Source organism: Eretmochelys imbricata, chromosome 10 (assembly GCF_965152235.1).
Source record: "Eretmochelys imbricata isolate rEreImb1 chromosome 10, rEreImb1.hap1, whole genome shotgun sequence".
NCBI classification, from domain to species: Eukaryota; Metazoa; Chordata; order Testudines; family Cheloniidae; genus Eretmochelys; species Eretmochelys imbricata.
Genome location: NC_135581.1, coordinates 60,282,081 through 60,297,705, shown reverse-complemented (window position 1 = coordinate 60,297,705; position 15,625 = coordinate 60,282,081). Strand labels below are relative to the sequence as shown.

General features: G+C 41.0%; 1 protein-coding gene across 7 annotated transcripts in view; it reads right to left on the bottom strand.

The window, feature by feature from the left end:
* Window positions 1-15,625, bottom strand: part of CCPG1 (cell cycle progression 1) — a 57,947-nt gene extending 42,322 nt beyond the window's left edge. For 2 of the 7 annotated variants that reach the window (XM_077827421.1, XM_077827426.1), the window contains exon 1: window positions 15,422-15,622. Coding sequence is in view for 1 of the 7 variants with exons in the window: in XM_077827423.1 (XP_077683549.1) it covers window positions 15,017-15,068 (52 nt within the window). In the remaining 6 variants the exon portion in view is untranslated. Of the gene's footprint in view, window positions 1-15,016; window positions 15,084-15,421 lie in introns of those variants that run through there. The other 5 variants (XM_077827424.1, XM_077827420.1, XM_077827425.1 and 2 more) reach the window with 5 other exon arrangements.

The following is a 15,625-nucleotide window of genomic DNA, read 5'->3' as shown; positions in this document are numbered from 1 at the left end:
ATTATTTTGTCTTGGGTATATTATGAGTTACCTGATGTACATCAAAAACCTGCAGATTAACTGCACAGCACAGACAAGCCCTTATGGGCCTGGACAAATAAACTTTAGTTAATAGTGAGGTCCTATTAAAGATGCCACATCTTTTGGATGTGGTTGGTGGTCTCCTTCAAACCTTCTCCCTCTACACTTAATCTTTTTCCTCTTTGAGTGGCCACTATGTAGTGTGCTGTTATACCAAACAATGCATGACCACCTGCCAACAATTGCTATTCAGGATTCTGATGAGAACATAAAACATGTGTGCTATATCATCAGATCATTCAGATGCAATTATATAAAATTAACAGTCATCTTTTGGGTGACAGTGACTATCAACATCAGCACTTGCAGGGAGTACACTGGCATGTCTTTGACAATTTTCTTGGCTAAAATCCAATAAACAACACTGGTGACCTCAGATGCCCAAGTCTGAGGCTCCATATCCAAGACCACATCACAGAAGGAAATATATATTTTTGTATTACTATTACAATTAATATTACTATAAATTTCAAATCTCAGGTTTGTTTTTCCTACAACAGCCCCTCATTATCAGTGGAACACATTAAATTCATACCTTACTTCAAGACTGTAGCTTAAAAGGGCACTCAAATGGTTGAAATATTGTAAGACTGGTTTCTTTGCAGTAATTTTCCCTGTACTCAGCAGTCCATAATGTATTAGAGTAGCAAATTTAAAGATGCTAGCTCAAAAGGAACACAGAAGTCATGCCAGCAAGTCATCTCCTTATAAGCATCTGTATTATGTTAGATGCATGTTACTGCAAGATTTTCTCAATACATGGACAGCACAGCTGCTCTACCAAGTATCTGAACCAAAACTATGCTGGTGGATTTAGAAAAATGGAGAGGAAAAGTTGGGAGAGAAAGGGGAATAGGAAAAGAGGGAGCAATTAGAGAATGGAAGAGGCACTATAAGAAAATTAGACTAGTTGAGTGACTTTGTGGAAATCCTCTGTCTTGCAATGTAGGAAGGCTGAGTTGGTGTCTCAATCCTGGTCTTCCACTCCTGAAACATGGGGTAAGAAAGCTGTGGCGACCACTTGTTCAAACATGGGTGTGGGAGGCAATGCCCTGTATAAATATACAGCAATCCCACCACCATAAATGGTCTCCAGACTTCCTGGGCTAGAAGGACCGTAGCCACAAGGTGTAGTCCCTGTAAGGTGGAAATCTAAGAGTTCCAAAAGCTTAAAAAATGGGCGATGGGGAGAACCTTACAGCTTCCAAGAGAAGACTTATTGGAAATAAAACAATGTCACGATCTGACAGAAAATGGAGATCCAGATTCTTCTATCATCTAAGATCCAGATGTGCCTAGTTGTGGGAGGAATAGCCATCATAGCTAATGTTTACCCATTGTCCTGGCCATGCAGAAAGACAGGCAAGATGTAAAGTATGTGGTTTACTTAGGCTGCAATGTTAACAACTCATCTGGGAACTATCTAACAATAAATTACAGTACAGGTTATCGCTCCTTTCTTAATTGCTTCCACCTGTTTGAAGAATGCAGTCAGCCTACCCACACTCCAAACCTGGTCCCATCCCATTACCAGAACCCTGACCACCCTTCCCCATATGATGGTTAAGGGGACTAGGGAAAAAGGGTTTTCTCCTAGCTGTACCACAAATTAGGAGCCCCAACCTCCACTCCTCAGCTTATTTAGAGGATGCCTTCCCACTCCAGTCTATCAGGAAACCATGCCACCTATGGAATGAATAACTGCTCATGACACGTGTGCTGATCCCAGTGAAGGAGGGCTCTGTTTGGAGCAACACGTGTACATAGATCCCACCTTCCCCAGGTTCAAGTGGCCGCCCGGAGCCTTTTCCAGTCAGCTCTTAGCTCAGGTGATATCACTCTGTCTCTCCACCCTCAGGGATAGGGGACCCTTAAAGGGGCCATGACCGCTTTCTTCCCGCTGACCAAAGTCTCCCCCATCATTCAAGAGTGCAGAGAGCGCATTAGAACACTAAGAAAAAGCTGCTATCAAGCATGCATAATAAAAACACTTTACATGTTAATCTGTCATACTAACATCCGCTCAAAGCAGCAAAAGAGCTACCCAGGGGTTGTGCAAACCCAGTAGCACTGTGATCAGATGTACAGGGTCAAAGCACCACTCAGCTTTGGCCCAGCTGCCCCTCTGTCATGATCCAGGGGCAGCCAGGCCAAACATGAGTGGCACTGTGACCCTTTGTGCCAAGCTGCAACGCCCCGAGTAGAGAGCTGGGTCCAGCCCCATAGGATAGGAACCACTGCGATGGGCTCACTCTCCAACTCCCCCACCCAAAGCCTCCCTTCAGTGGTAATTTTTTTGGAGCAGGGAAGCACAGTTTCAGATTTTGCCCTGGGCACCCAAACACCTCTGTGTGGGAAGGAAGAGCTGATCTCTCCGTATCTTGGGATTCTCTCCAAGTTCTCCCACAGCCCCCCCAGCTGCTGAGAGCAGCAACGTGAGCAGCTCTGTGAGCTCTCCGTGCTGAGGAATGGCAAAGCAGCACAGCAGTCTGTCCCCCTCCCTCTACAGCAGCAGTCTGCCTGCTGCTGCGTTCCTAGTGCAGGGCAGAACAGGAGCATGCCAATACTTCCCTGTTTGTTTACCAAACAGAACAGTACACGGATACTTCCCAGAGCTTTGAAAGGGGAGGGGTGCATGCCTGCAGGGCAGCAGAGATCAAAACACTTTTGAGCAGAGCAATCAGCACAGGCATTGCAGGATATTGGCAGAACCCAGTTCCCTCGACAAAACAATCAGCAGTGTCTACACTGGCTCTTTGTCGACAATAAAGGGAGAAGAAAAGACAAAAGTCTCTTGTAGGGGTGAGCAGCTTTTTTGTGACAAAAGTCCCATTGTAGTGTGTATGCTCTTGCTGTTTTGTCACCAAAAGGTAGTTTTGGGCAACAAAACTTTGCAGTGTAGACAAGCCCTCAGTCTCCAAAGACCATTAAACATTTGATTTCCCTGCTGGGACTGCCAACAATGGTTCCAATAACCAACTGTGAATAGATACCCAACAATTTCAAAGCAAACTGAAACAACTCATTTCATACAGACCAAAAGAGCCACACACTAACTATTCTGCCACTATTTGTTTTCCTGGGTTAGATTGCAAGTGGTAACAGAAGCAAAAAGCCAGAGATCCCTTTTTTAATCAAACGACTTTGCCAGTATCACAGTTAACTATGTCGTCTAAATCTAACTTCAAAGTAGCAAACTTTTTAAATACCATAAATTGGTCAAATCCTTTTTTATATTATTCTCAAACTAAACTAAAATAATGTAGATTGCTAAATGAACAGATTCTGCAAACTATGCATATTTACAATGATTGTCAAAACTAGTAAAATATTATAGCAACTAAAAAAAAAGATATCTAAAAGAACAAAAATCTTTACACAGGAATAGTGTAAGAATGCAATCAGATGTACATACTGAAACCCTACACAACAAATCATTTAAATATTCATCAAATTAAAACTAAAACATATCCACAACACACAAACACCAAGCTACTTATACCACTGCAATATAAACTGCTTTATCAACAGAAGCGACTGAATGCACATTACTGCAAGAACAAATTTAACAAAAATATCCAGAAACCATATGTAAATCTGAGGTCATAGATAATATACTTAAACTTGACACAAGTTCTCTGAATATTAAAAAAAGAGAAAGACAAAAACAGGAAGTTAGCACAGGAAGAACTGCTAGTCTTCTCTCCCTGATGTATGCCTCAGGTCACATTAACATATTAAAAGAATTCACTAAAGTTAAGTAAACAATTTGAAGTTGTGTTCCAATAGATGTAATAAAGGAAGTAATTGCAGTTCAAATTGTGGCCCTGGGTAATCAACTGTACTAGTATATTTGCTACTAATAAAAAAAATGGATCAAGTTACAACCTTACACTATTGCTGTTTCAAAAATACAGCAACACTTTCCACTTACTGGTTTCAGAGTAGCAGCCGTGTTAGTCTGTATTCGCAAAAAGAAAAGGAGTACTTGTGGCACCTTAGAGACTAACAAATTTATTTGAGTACAAGCTTTTGTGAGCTACAGCTCACTTCATCGGACGCATTCAGTGGAAAATACAGTGGGGAGATTTATATACAGAGAGAACATGAAACAATGGGTGTTACCATACACACTGTAATGAGAGTGATCACTTACGGTGAGCTATTACCAGCAGGAGAGCGAGGGAGAGGGGGATGGCGGGGGGGACCTTTTGTAGTGATAATCAAGGTGGGCCATTTCCAGCAGTTGACAAGAACATCTGAGGAACGGTGGCGGGGGGGGGGGAGTGGGGGAATAAACATGAGGAAATAGTTTTACTTTGTGTAATGACCCATCCACTCCCAGTTTCTATTCAAGCCTAAGTTAATTGTATATAGTTTGCAAATTAATTCCAATTCCGCAGTCTCTCCTTGAACTCTGTTTTTGAAGTTTTTTTTGTTGAAGAATTGCCACTTTTAGGTCTGTAATCGAGTGACCAAAGAGATTGAAGTGTTCTCCAACTGGTTTTTGAATGTCATAATTCTTGATGTCTGATTTGTGTCCATTTATTCTTTTATGTAGAGACTGTCCAGTTTGACCAATGTACATGGCAGAGGGGCATTGCTGGCACATGATGGGATATATCACATTGGTAGATGTGCCAGTGAACGAGCCTCTGATAGTGTGGCTGATGTGATTAGGCCCTATGATGGTACCCCTGAATAGATATGTGGACACAGTTGGCAACGGGCTTTGTTGCAAAGACAGGTTCCTGGGCTAGTGGTTCTGTTGTGTAGTGTGTGGTTGCTCGTGAGTATTTGCTTCAGGTTGGGGGGCTGTCTGTAAGCAAGGACTGGCCTGTCTCCCAAGATCTGTGAGAGTGATGGGCTGTCCTTCAGGATAGGTTGTAGATCCTTGATGATGCACTGGAGAGGTTTTAGTTGGGGGTGATGGCTTGTGGCGTTCTGTTATTTTCTTTGTTGGGCCTGTCCTGTAGTAGGTGACTTCTGGGTACTCTTCTGGCTCTGTCAATCTGTTTCTTCACTTCAGCAGGTGGCTATTGTAGTTGTAAGAATGCTTGATAGAGATCTTGTAGGTGTTTGTCTCTGTCTGAGGGGTTGGTATAGGGTGGTGTTTATGTGACCATCGCTTATTAGCACCATAGTGTCCAGAAAGTGGATCTCTTGTGTGGACTGGTCCAGGCTGAGGTTGATGGTAGGATGGAAATTGTTGAAATCATGGTGGAATTCCTCAAAGGCTTCTTTTCCATGGGTCCAGATGATGAAGATGTCATCAATGTAGCGCAAGTAGAGTAGGGGCCATATAGGTACCCATAGCAGTGCCGCTGATTTGAAGGTATACATTGTCCCCAAATGTGAAATACTTATGGGTGAGGACAAAGTCACAAAGTTCAGCCACCAGGTTTGCTATGACATTATCGGGATACTGTTCCTGACGGCTTGTAGTCCACCTTTGTGTGGAATGTTGGTGTAGAGGGCTTCTACATCCATAGTGGCCAGCATGGTGTTTTCAGGAAGATCATCGATGGATTGTAGTTTCCTCAGAAAGTCGGTGGTGTCTCGAAGGTAGCTGGGAGTGCTGGGAGTGTAGGGCCTGAGGAGGGAGTCTTGGATAGCCAGACAATCCTGCTGTCAGGGTGCCAATGCCTGAGATGATGGGATGTCCAGGATTTCCAGGTTTATGGATCTTGGGTAGCAGATAGAATATCCCAGGTCAGGGTTCCAGGGGTGTGTCTGTGCGGATTTGTTCTTGTGCTTTTTCAGGGAGTTTCTTGAGCAAATGGTGTATTTCTTTTGGTAACCCTCAGTGGGATCAGAGGGTAATGGCTTGTAGAAAGTGGTGTTGGAGAGCTGCCTAGCAGCCTCTTGTTCATATTCCGACCTATTCATGATGACGACAGCACCTTCTTTGTCAGCCTTTTTGATTATGGTGTCAGAGTTGTTTCTGAGGCTGTGGATGGCATTGTGTTCTGCACAGCTGAAGTTATGGGGCAAGTGATGCTGCTTTTCCATAATTTCAGGCCGTGCACATCGGCAGAAGCACTCTATGTAGAAGACTAGTCTGTTGTTTCGACCTTCAGGAGGCATCCAGAATCCTTCTTTTTGTAGTCTTGGTAGGAAGGTCTCTGTGGGTTATTATGTTGTTCAGAGGTGTGTTGGAAATATTCCTTGAGTCGGAGACGTCAAAAATAGGATTCTAGGTCAGCACAGAACTGTACTGTATCATGTTCGTGGGAGTGGAGGGGCAGGAGAGGCCCCGAGATAGGACAGATTCTTCTGCTGGGCTAAGAGTATAGTTGGATAGATTAACAATATTGCTGGGTGGGTTAAGGGAACCATTGTTGTGGCCCCTTGTGGCATGTAATAGTTTAGATAGTTTAGTGTCCTTTTTCTTTTGTAGAGAAGCAAAGTATGTGTTGTAAATGGTTTGTCTAGTATTTGTAAAGTCCAGCCATGAGGAAGTTAGTGTGGAAGGTTGTTCTTTCATGAGAGTATCCAGTTTTGAGAGCTCATTCTTAATCTTTCCCTGTTTGCTGTAGAGGATGTTAATCAGGTGGTTCTGCAGTTTCTTTGAGAGCGTGTGGCACAAGCTGTCAGCATAGCGTGTGTGGTATGTAGATTGTAATAGATTTTTTACCTTCAGTCCTTTTGGTATGATGTCCATCTGTTTGCATTTGGAAAGGAAGATGTCTGTCTGTCTGTATCTGTAGGAGTTTTATACAATTAACTTAGGCTTGAATAAAGACTGGGAGTGGATGGGTCATTACACAAAGTAAAACTATTTCCCCATGTTTATTCCCCCACCCCCCACTGTTCCTCAGACGTTCTTGTCAACTGCTGGAAATGGCCCACCTTGATTAACACTACAAAAGGTTCCCCCCGCCCCTCCCCCGCTCTCCTGCTGGTAATAGCTCACCTTAAGTGATCACTCTCATTACAGTGTGTATGGTAACACCCATTGTTTCATGTTTTCTATGTATATAAATCTCCCCACTGTATTTTCCTCTGAATGCATCCGATGAAGTGAGCTGTAGCTCACAAAAGCTTATACTCAAATAAATTTGTTAGTCTCCAGGGTGCCACAAGTACTCTTTTTCTTTTTTCACTTACTGTTGAAGGTATTCAGCAAATGGATACTTTTGCATGCTACATAAATGTGCATCATGTTAAAAAATAAAACCCCCCAAAAATGCATTTAGAAGACTACTAAGATTTTGAAAATCATTCTATTAAGAGCTCTACTTATTTATATTATTCAGCATGCAAAAGTATGTGTGTGTCCAGTACTCAACTCTCTGTGTGTGTATATATTGCGTGTGCAGGTATATTACAGGTAGCAACACCTACAACTAAAGTTACCCAACATTTATAACTATAAGACCCTGTTTTCAATGGTTTGTAACTTTGCCAAACTTTAACCATAAGAACTAACATTTCTATGCCAAGTGTCTGCCTCTCACTGAATTTTTGGGAAAATTTCAGCAAAAACAGGTCAGCCCTGGCTCGGGCCAAGGTTACGGATAATTACATTGTTTTGACCACGTTAAATTCTTACAGACGTTTTGTAATGAAGCTCTAGGGTCTCCATGTTTTGTAATAAGGTCTTGAAATTTGTATGTGACCGCCTGTCTGTCCAGTGTACATCTGTTTTATTTTATTTCTTTTTTTCTAGTGATTTTGCGGAGAGGAAATATAAGTGAACTCTTACCCTTTAAGAGAAGTCCTTGTCTAAGTAAAAAAGCAGACATTAGCAGAAGATGCTGATAAAGGATGAACTGAGCATATCCAAGGTCTACTTGAGGGGTGGGGGGGAAGAAAGAGGAAGAGAGTTCTAACATATGGTTTGTGCATTATTTTTCCCCATTCTTACCCTGTTGTTTTGTTAAAATAAACAAACTGCAATTTTTTCAGGGAGTGCATGTATTTTTATGATGAAAGCTCTGGGATTGGGTAACCCTGTATCACAAGCCATAACCCTGTCTGAGACATTATAATCATCACCACAGCAACCAATCGTGATGTCAAAGGATTAGGACTTCAAGTGAGGAACAAGTGACCAAGGAAGCAGAACAAAACGAGGAATAAAAGCTCCTGTTTTCATGTAAAAAGAGTAAATAGATTGGGAAAGGGAAATACAGACTATATAGGAAAATAATTATGTAGTAAGGTAAGATGAGTTCAATCAAACTGTGTGCTAGTTGTAGTTGGTCTGTGTCTCAAGCCATATTAGAATCTAGCTTAAATGGTGGTGTATGTTTTTGGTTTACCACACCCCGACATAGGCGCTGACTTCCCCTCTTTCCCATGGGTGTTTGACCCCCACTCTGCCCCCGGCCCCGCCCCCAATCTACCCATTCCATGAGGCCCCGCCCCCACCCACCCCTTCTCCGCCCCCATTTCAACCCCTTCCCCAAAGTCCCCACCCCAACTCTGCCTCCTCCCTGCCCCTATTCCAACTCCTTCCCCAAATCCCCACTCCGGCCCCGCCTCTTCCCCACCTCCTCCCCTGAGCGCGCCACATTTCCGCTCCTCCTCCTCCCTCCCGGAGTGTGCTAAGGCTGCCAAACAGCTGTTTGGCGGCAGCTGGGTGGGAAACGCTTGGGAGGTAGGCAGAGCAGCGGGGACGCAGCGCACTCAGGGGTGGGGGAGGAGAAGGAAGAGATGGGCCGGGGGGTGACGGGAGCTTGGCTCCTGGTGGGTGCAGAGCACCCACTAATTTTTCCCCAGGGGTGCTCCAGCCCTGGAGCACCCATGGAGTCGGCGCCTATGCACCCCCATACTAGTGCCAATTTAAGAGGAGTTATCCTGGCAAGAAGTCATATATATTCTGTTTCTATCAAAGGAAGCAGAATGAGGAAATCAATAAAAAAATTCTGTACTTTCTACATGTATTTTAAGGAAACTAACGCACTTAGCTTGAAACATTTCTCCAATACGTATTAGCCTAAGTTTTAAGCTTTGTTACCCATCCTACACACAATGTAAGAAAAAAATGTGTTTTACAAATTAGTTATCTAGCATGATTTGAAACACTCCATTAGCATCTGATGTATACACAGTGTGTAACACCTATAATATTGTGTTATGGATGTTGTAATCTGGAGTGGGAATCTAGGTTATGACTGGAACAGAGAACACAATCGTAAAGGTGTTAAATTGTGTCTACATCAGGTGTTAATGGGAGAGTTTCAAATCATGTTCACTAACTAATTAATAAAAAAAGCACCTCCTTTCATCATTTAGATAGTAAAGGAGGACAGTGGGAGTAGAGTTAAGGCTGTTTGGTTCCCCCTAAATTGTGCATTTCCATACCATGTAATGTTTGTTGCAAGTTATAACTTTACTGTTAAATTCCAAGCTAAGTACGTGGCTTGAGAAAACTATTACTTAAAGAGAAAGAAAACATTATGAACCTAATAGAAGCTAAATATAACCATAACTCCTTAATGTTTTCTGTCCTGGAATTATTGTCTCTAAATAGAATTGTTGTTCCTTTGCCAATAATCTCATTTAAAGTAATGTTACCAACTGTCTCTAAATAGAATTGTTGTTCCTTTGCCAATAATCTCATTTAAAGTAAAGTAAAAACAACATTATTCTTCCTTACCAACTTCATTTAAAGTAGATCTTTAATATATTTCTAAATAGTATTACCCACCTCACCCTTCAGATGCTAGCCCCAGCCAAAAGGTAGTGGAGAATAGATTGCTCTTTAATACAGCGTTTTAAAATAAAATTGCTAATAACTTCACATTATTTTAAAATACTTCAAGTACCACTTGCATATGTACAACTTTATTTATTTGCAAATAAACTTTATATTGCTAATCCATGCACGGATAAAATATGACATCATATGAGTTGATGGACTATCCAGAAATCTGTATTAAAAATGATAATTCCACTAACTTTAAAAACAGAAGCACAATTTTAGCTTTTCTAGTACTTGAGTTAGAAAACCAACATAGACACTGAGAATTTGGATTAAGATACCTCTCAAAATTTTAGGGTACAAGCAGACTGCTGATACGAATGTAAACTCAGATGAAAGAAAAGTTGGAAATGAAAAAGATATTGTTTAAAGTACTTATTTTATTATTTTAGACCAAGAAGCAAATGAGGGGAATGAAAACATAAAAAGAAGTATATGTGGGTAGAAAATGGTAATGTAGTTTAAGTTCTTTCATCTGCTATATAGTACAGTTCAACCTTTTCTGAAAGACAGCACTTAGGACTCAGTTTCTAAACTGACCGAAAAAATAACATTAAAACTGGACACTAGTTAGATGAGTAAGAAGATTTAGTCTTGAGAACTAGGATAAAGAACAGAGCATCTCATGTTCAAAGTTGGCCTGAAAAAAGTTGTTATCATGAGAAAAGTGTGTAAGGGAGTGGTTTGTTTCAAAGCAATTGCTGACTAGCTGTAGTTAAGTGGGAGCAGGATTAAGGAGCTTTAAAACTTGTCCAAACTTTCATAGTCCGTTTAGCCTGGGTCTTTCGCTTAGACAGAGGCCTGCTCAGCTTGGGACTAAAACTGGCCTTGGAGCCTGGATAGGAAAAGAGCTGCTCAGAACATAAAGTTTGTTCTAGCCCTGAAAGACTGTTCAGCCTGGGGCTCTGGTTTAGGAAGACGCTAGCTCCACCTATCTGACATACTCAAGCCTATCAGCGCCGAAGGATAGGATTAAGAAGTCTTCCTTCGGACTAGACCAAATAAAATTCACTTGAGCAATAATTTAAAGCTTTCTAAAAAATTCTTAAATGAAAGGTTACAAATTTTAATTGTACTGCCTACATTACATAAAATAATCCATTTCCTTCTCAAATAGTCATCAGACCTACATGCCAATCTGTCAGGGAAAGGAGGAGGAGAGAATAGTGTTACAGCTACAATGTGGTTAGACTTCTGAAAATATCTCATTTTCTGAAATATTATTTATGTAGTGCCCAAAGTATGCTATGTATCAGGTCTTAAATCATCTGTATGAAATATCACTTCTTTCAATTACAAAAAATCCTCAAAAGATCTGCACACAATGTGCTTCAGAAGACTCCAGAAAAGAGCCATATGTTATACACTACACTGCATTCAACTTTATATTTTATGTTTTTCTTGCATTTCCCATGCAAAAGTTAGATGTTTTCTTATGTTCTTAAAAATTGGACAAAAATGTATTCAGCAAAATTATGAATGATTAGGGTTGTACTGCCTCTTGCAATCAAGTCTCTATAGTAAAATTTACATATATTATCTTTGATTCAAAGTTTCACTGTCAAGGAATTATGTGCTAAATCATTCCCCATATCATGGCAAAGCAGCAAGGAAATACATGTGTTTGACTTCACAGATTTTCCAGGAAACTGACACTTTGTGTAAGACATTTTTTAAAGGGAGAGGGGAGCTTCCCTACGCTCACACCAAATTCTGTGAATTCCAGAGAGCCAGTTTTATGGAGGAGTTACAGGACCAACTGAATGTACTACATTTTATAGCAATTTATTTGCTCTCTATTTTAAATGTGCCCTTCTAGATTACAGATAAGAGGCATAAAGCTATTAATCACATTTTAGAACGTGAGAAGCAAGGCCACTGTGTTCTTGTTTACAGTATTTGCTAATTTTTTTTTTCAAAAAAAGTATTAACTTCCATAAATACAGCCTAATGCTAAGTAGCTCATATAAATAATCTAGTGCAGTTTTATTATCATCATCCATGAAATACCTGCTCAAAGAGATCTTTTAAAGGTATTAATGTACAAAACCAGAGAGACTGGAGAAGTTCAACACCCAGCTGTCCAGCCATTACCATTCACGACCTGTTTGATACTAAAAGACTTAAAGCAGGAGTTCTCAAACTGGGGGTCGGGACCCCTCAGGGGGTCACAAAGTTATTACATGGGGGGTTGCAAGCTGTCAGCCTCCACGCCAAACCCCGCTTTGCCTCCAGCATTTATAATGGTGTTAAATATATAAGAAAGTGGTTTTAATTTATAATAGGGGTCACACTCAGAGGCTTGCTATATGAAAGGGGTGACCAGTACAAAAGTTTGAGAACCACTGACTTAAAGGGACACAGTCAACTTGAAATCTAGTAAATTTAAAAAAAAAAAAAATTAAAAGCAGTTTAAGGTTCTATAGCTGCTGACCCTCCCAGTCCTCCTGTGGCTTCAAAATTACATTTTCTTATTTTTAAAAATTATGTATTTCCCCTCCAGTAAAAGACTCATGTGAACAGGGGAAAGACTGAAGAAGACTATACACCAATTGCTACAAAATGCACAAAGTACACAGACTGAAAAATCTTTTTTTTTTAATTTTGGTTATTTTACAGTAATCTGAGGTGTTATAACAATAGATAAATTTCAGTGTTATTTTTAAGATGACATCCCTATAATAACAGAAACAGAAATAAACTTTGTACACGGTATGTTTTACCAATACTATATTACAAACTTCTAAGAAAGCTGTCCAAGTCTTTCATTCAGCTATTACTACTACTGTTATTTGACATTTATATTATGATACTATCTAGAGACCTCAACTAGATTGGTACTCCACTGTGATAGGCAGTGAAGGAAACATATTAAACAACAGTTCCTGCCTGAAAGAGCTTACAATTTAGTGAGCTTTGGAGAATCTCCCCTATAGCCCTATAAAATCAACTGGCATCTTCTTACCGACTTCAATGGGCTTTGGATCAGACCCCAATATCCAAGGTATCAACAGTGAAACTACTGTAATTTTACTCTTGTTTGTAAAACCAACTACTTTAAAATATGTAGCTTCTTATGATGAAAATATAACTAAAATACACAGGGCATAATCTTGAAAAAATTGGACGGAAGATTTTTTTTGAAAATTATTATTTATATTAGCAGCCAGTCTACAAACTGAGGTTATCTAGAAATGTAATCTATTGTAATGGTTTTCCAAACCTTTCACAGTAATGACAAAGCTATCATTTTCCTTCTGTCTTTTACTATTTTGTTGGCAGTAATTAAGTAGAAATTAGTTTGTCTACTTCCAGAGTCTTGGTTCTTCTGTCTTGAAAGAATGTGCTTAAAAATATTCTGCTCCATCCCCCATAGCAGAAGTTATGATGCAATTGGCTGCATTCTCCACAACTGCACAGTTGTGTGGGGAACTCCACAGGAGTCAGTGCCATTTGAGGTAATTATAGGGTGCACATGAGATAAAGCTCCTGTAATGGCATGAAATCTAACACAGGATTAAAAGAAATGGGTATGTGCATGTAGAGATATGAAGGAAAAGGAAAACTGAGTGAAAGAAATAACATTCTTCTACTTTTAATCTTAGAGTATTTAGATACAAGTAAAAGGAAATTCATTTTATTCAATATATAAATATTATTTTCTTAATTTGACAGTGTCTTGACTGCTGTAACCAAATTTGACAGTCTCTTTTTAAAACAGTTTATTCACATCACTGTATACAATGTGCAGCTCCCATTAAAGTGAATGGAGAAATAAATATTCAGGGTGCAAAATAAAAATTTTTGATAACTATTGGTTTCTGTCTCTTACTGGTAATACAACAGAAATGTAAAATACTATATGTCCAATTCACCAAAATTTGAGTGTTGGAATAAAATCGATATCCAACGTAAAACAGCATAATAATAATTCCATTCTACGTATAACTGCAAAGTTCTTCCATCTTGAAACAAGACCTGTCAGACCAGAAAGACCTGAATGAATGTTAACAAAGAAGAATGACTAAATAGTGAAAAGTAATTATTTTTAGCTAATTATATTCCACTTTTAGCTAGGGAAACTAAGGATTCTGTTCTACAGGAATATCCTATTTCTGATGTACAAAAAAAAAGTCTCAGAATAAATAATTAAGGTAAATATGCTATTGCAGGATCTTCATGCGAATTTATATTACTTCTACTAAGCAGTCTTCAATTATAATAGCAATTATTTTCTGCTTCCTCAGATCAACATATTTCTATGAAAAGATTTCTGACAACTCACAATTCTGTAATGCTAATTTACTTACTGTACTGTGATACTAGTGTTGTTTGAATTCCCAGGGCATGATGTGAACACACTGTTCTGTCTGTGCACCTGCACTGCTTTACTAAAACCAATCTCTATATTTGGTTTTGTGCTCTCCTAATATATTATTGTTTTTTCTCTCATAAGTATGACGTTTTGGCTACAGATAAAGTAGCATGGTTCCAAAACAACTTACTTAACATTCAGCAGTGTAAACTATCACATCATTTATGAAATCTAATACATTTCATTGGTCACAAGCCTGTATGGAGATGATGAAACAGATGGAAGTTGGGAAATCATAATGCATAATATTCAAGATCTAAGAGCCAATTTCTCATTTGACTGAACTACATAAGATATATTAAAGTAATAAAACAGTGTCTCCTTTTACTGACCAATATAGTGAGCAATTCAAGATCCTCTTGCACTCAGCCCTAAATCACAGAATATCAGGGTTGGAAGGGATCTCAGGAGGTCATCTAGTCCAACCCCCTGCTCAAAGCAGGACCAATCCCCAATAAAATGCTACAAACACGTATATACCCATTCATCACGGGGGTGGGGGCCTGCTATTCCATTTCTTATTTAAACGTTACCACGATGAAACAGACTAAAGTAAAAGCAGCACTATTTGGCAGACATGGCAGAGGAAATTTGTTTTCCAGAAAGAGTGCCCAGCACCCACCACAGAGTAGTAAAACCATGGGATTCCCTCTGATGGCCCTGCCCTTTGCCAACAGCAGAGGTGCTTAGCTGTCTTCATCCTGAACCCCCCTTCCCAAAAGCTGACATTTACCCTTACAAAGCATAGCAAAGGGCAGCAAGAATAGTTACATAAGTGATCGTGTCATTCCATGGGTATTGCCCAAACACGCGCTTCCCACGTACAGCACGGACGTTTAAATACTAACCCGCTGCCTCGAGCCACGCTGTCTGCTCCCGATTCTCAAACCCGGGCCGCATATCCTAACCCAGAGGCAGCCTGGGGCCAGCAGGGGCCCTTCTCGCTCACGCACAGAAACCAGCGCCCCGCCCGTTATCTGCTCCCCTGCCCGCAGCTCCCTCTCGAAAGGGCCCTTCCCCCGACAGCGGGCCCGAACGAGGAGAAGGGGGAGGCGGCTGGGGGTGCGAAGCGCTCTCCCGGGCAGGGAGCTAAGGGGCTGCCCCCCGAGGAGCGCTGTCACTAGGGAGCCAAGTGGGGAGCGGGTGGCGCAGTCGCACCATGGGCTGAGGGACAAGCCGAGATGCGCTTCCCGAGCGAAAAGAGGAAGGAAGGAGTCGCCTGCTGCCCACCTCGACCGAGCGGCCCCTCGTACCTGAGTGATCGGGCCCGTCGCGGCGCCCCCCGCCGCAGCCAGCCAAGGACGTGGGACGGGGGCGCCACGGGCTCGCGCCGCTATCTCCTGATGCCTTCACAAAACAACAAACAACCAGCAGCGGCGTAAGCGGCGCCTGCGCATTGCTACTGCGCCCCAGCACTCTGGCAAGTGTAGTCCGCTCGCTGCTCACTCACTGCGGGC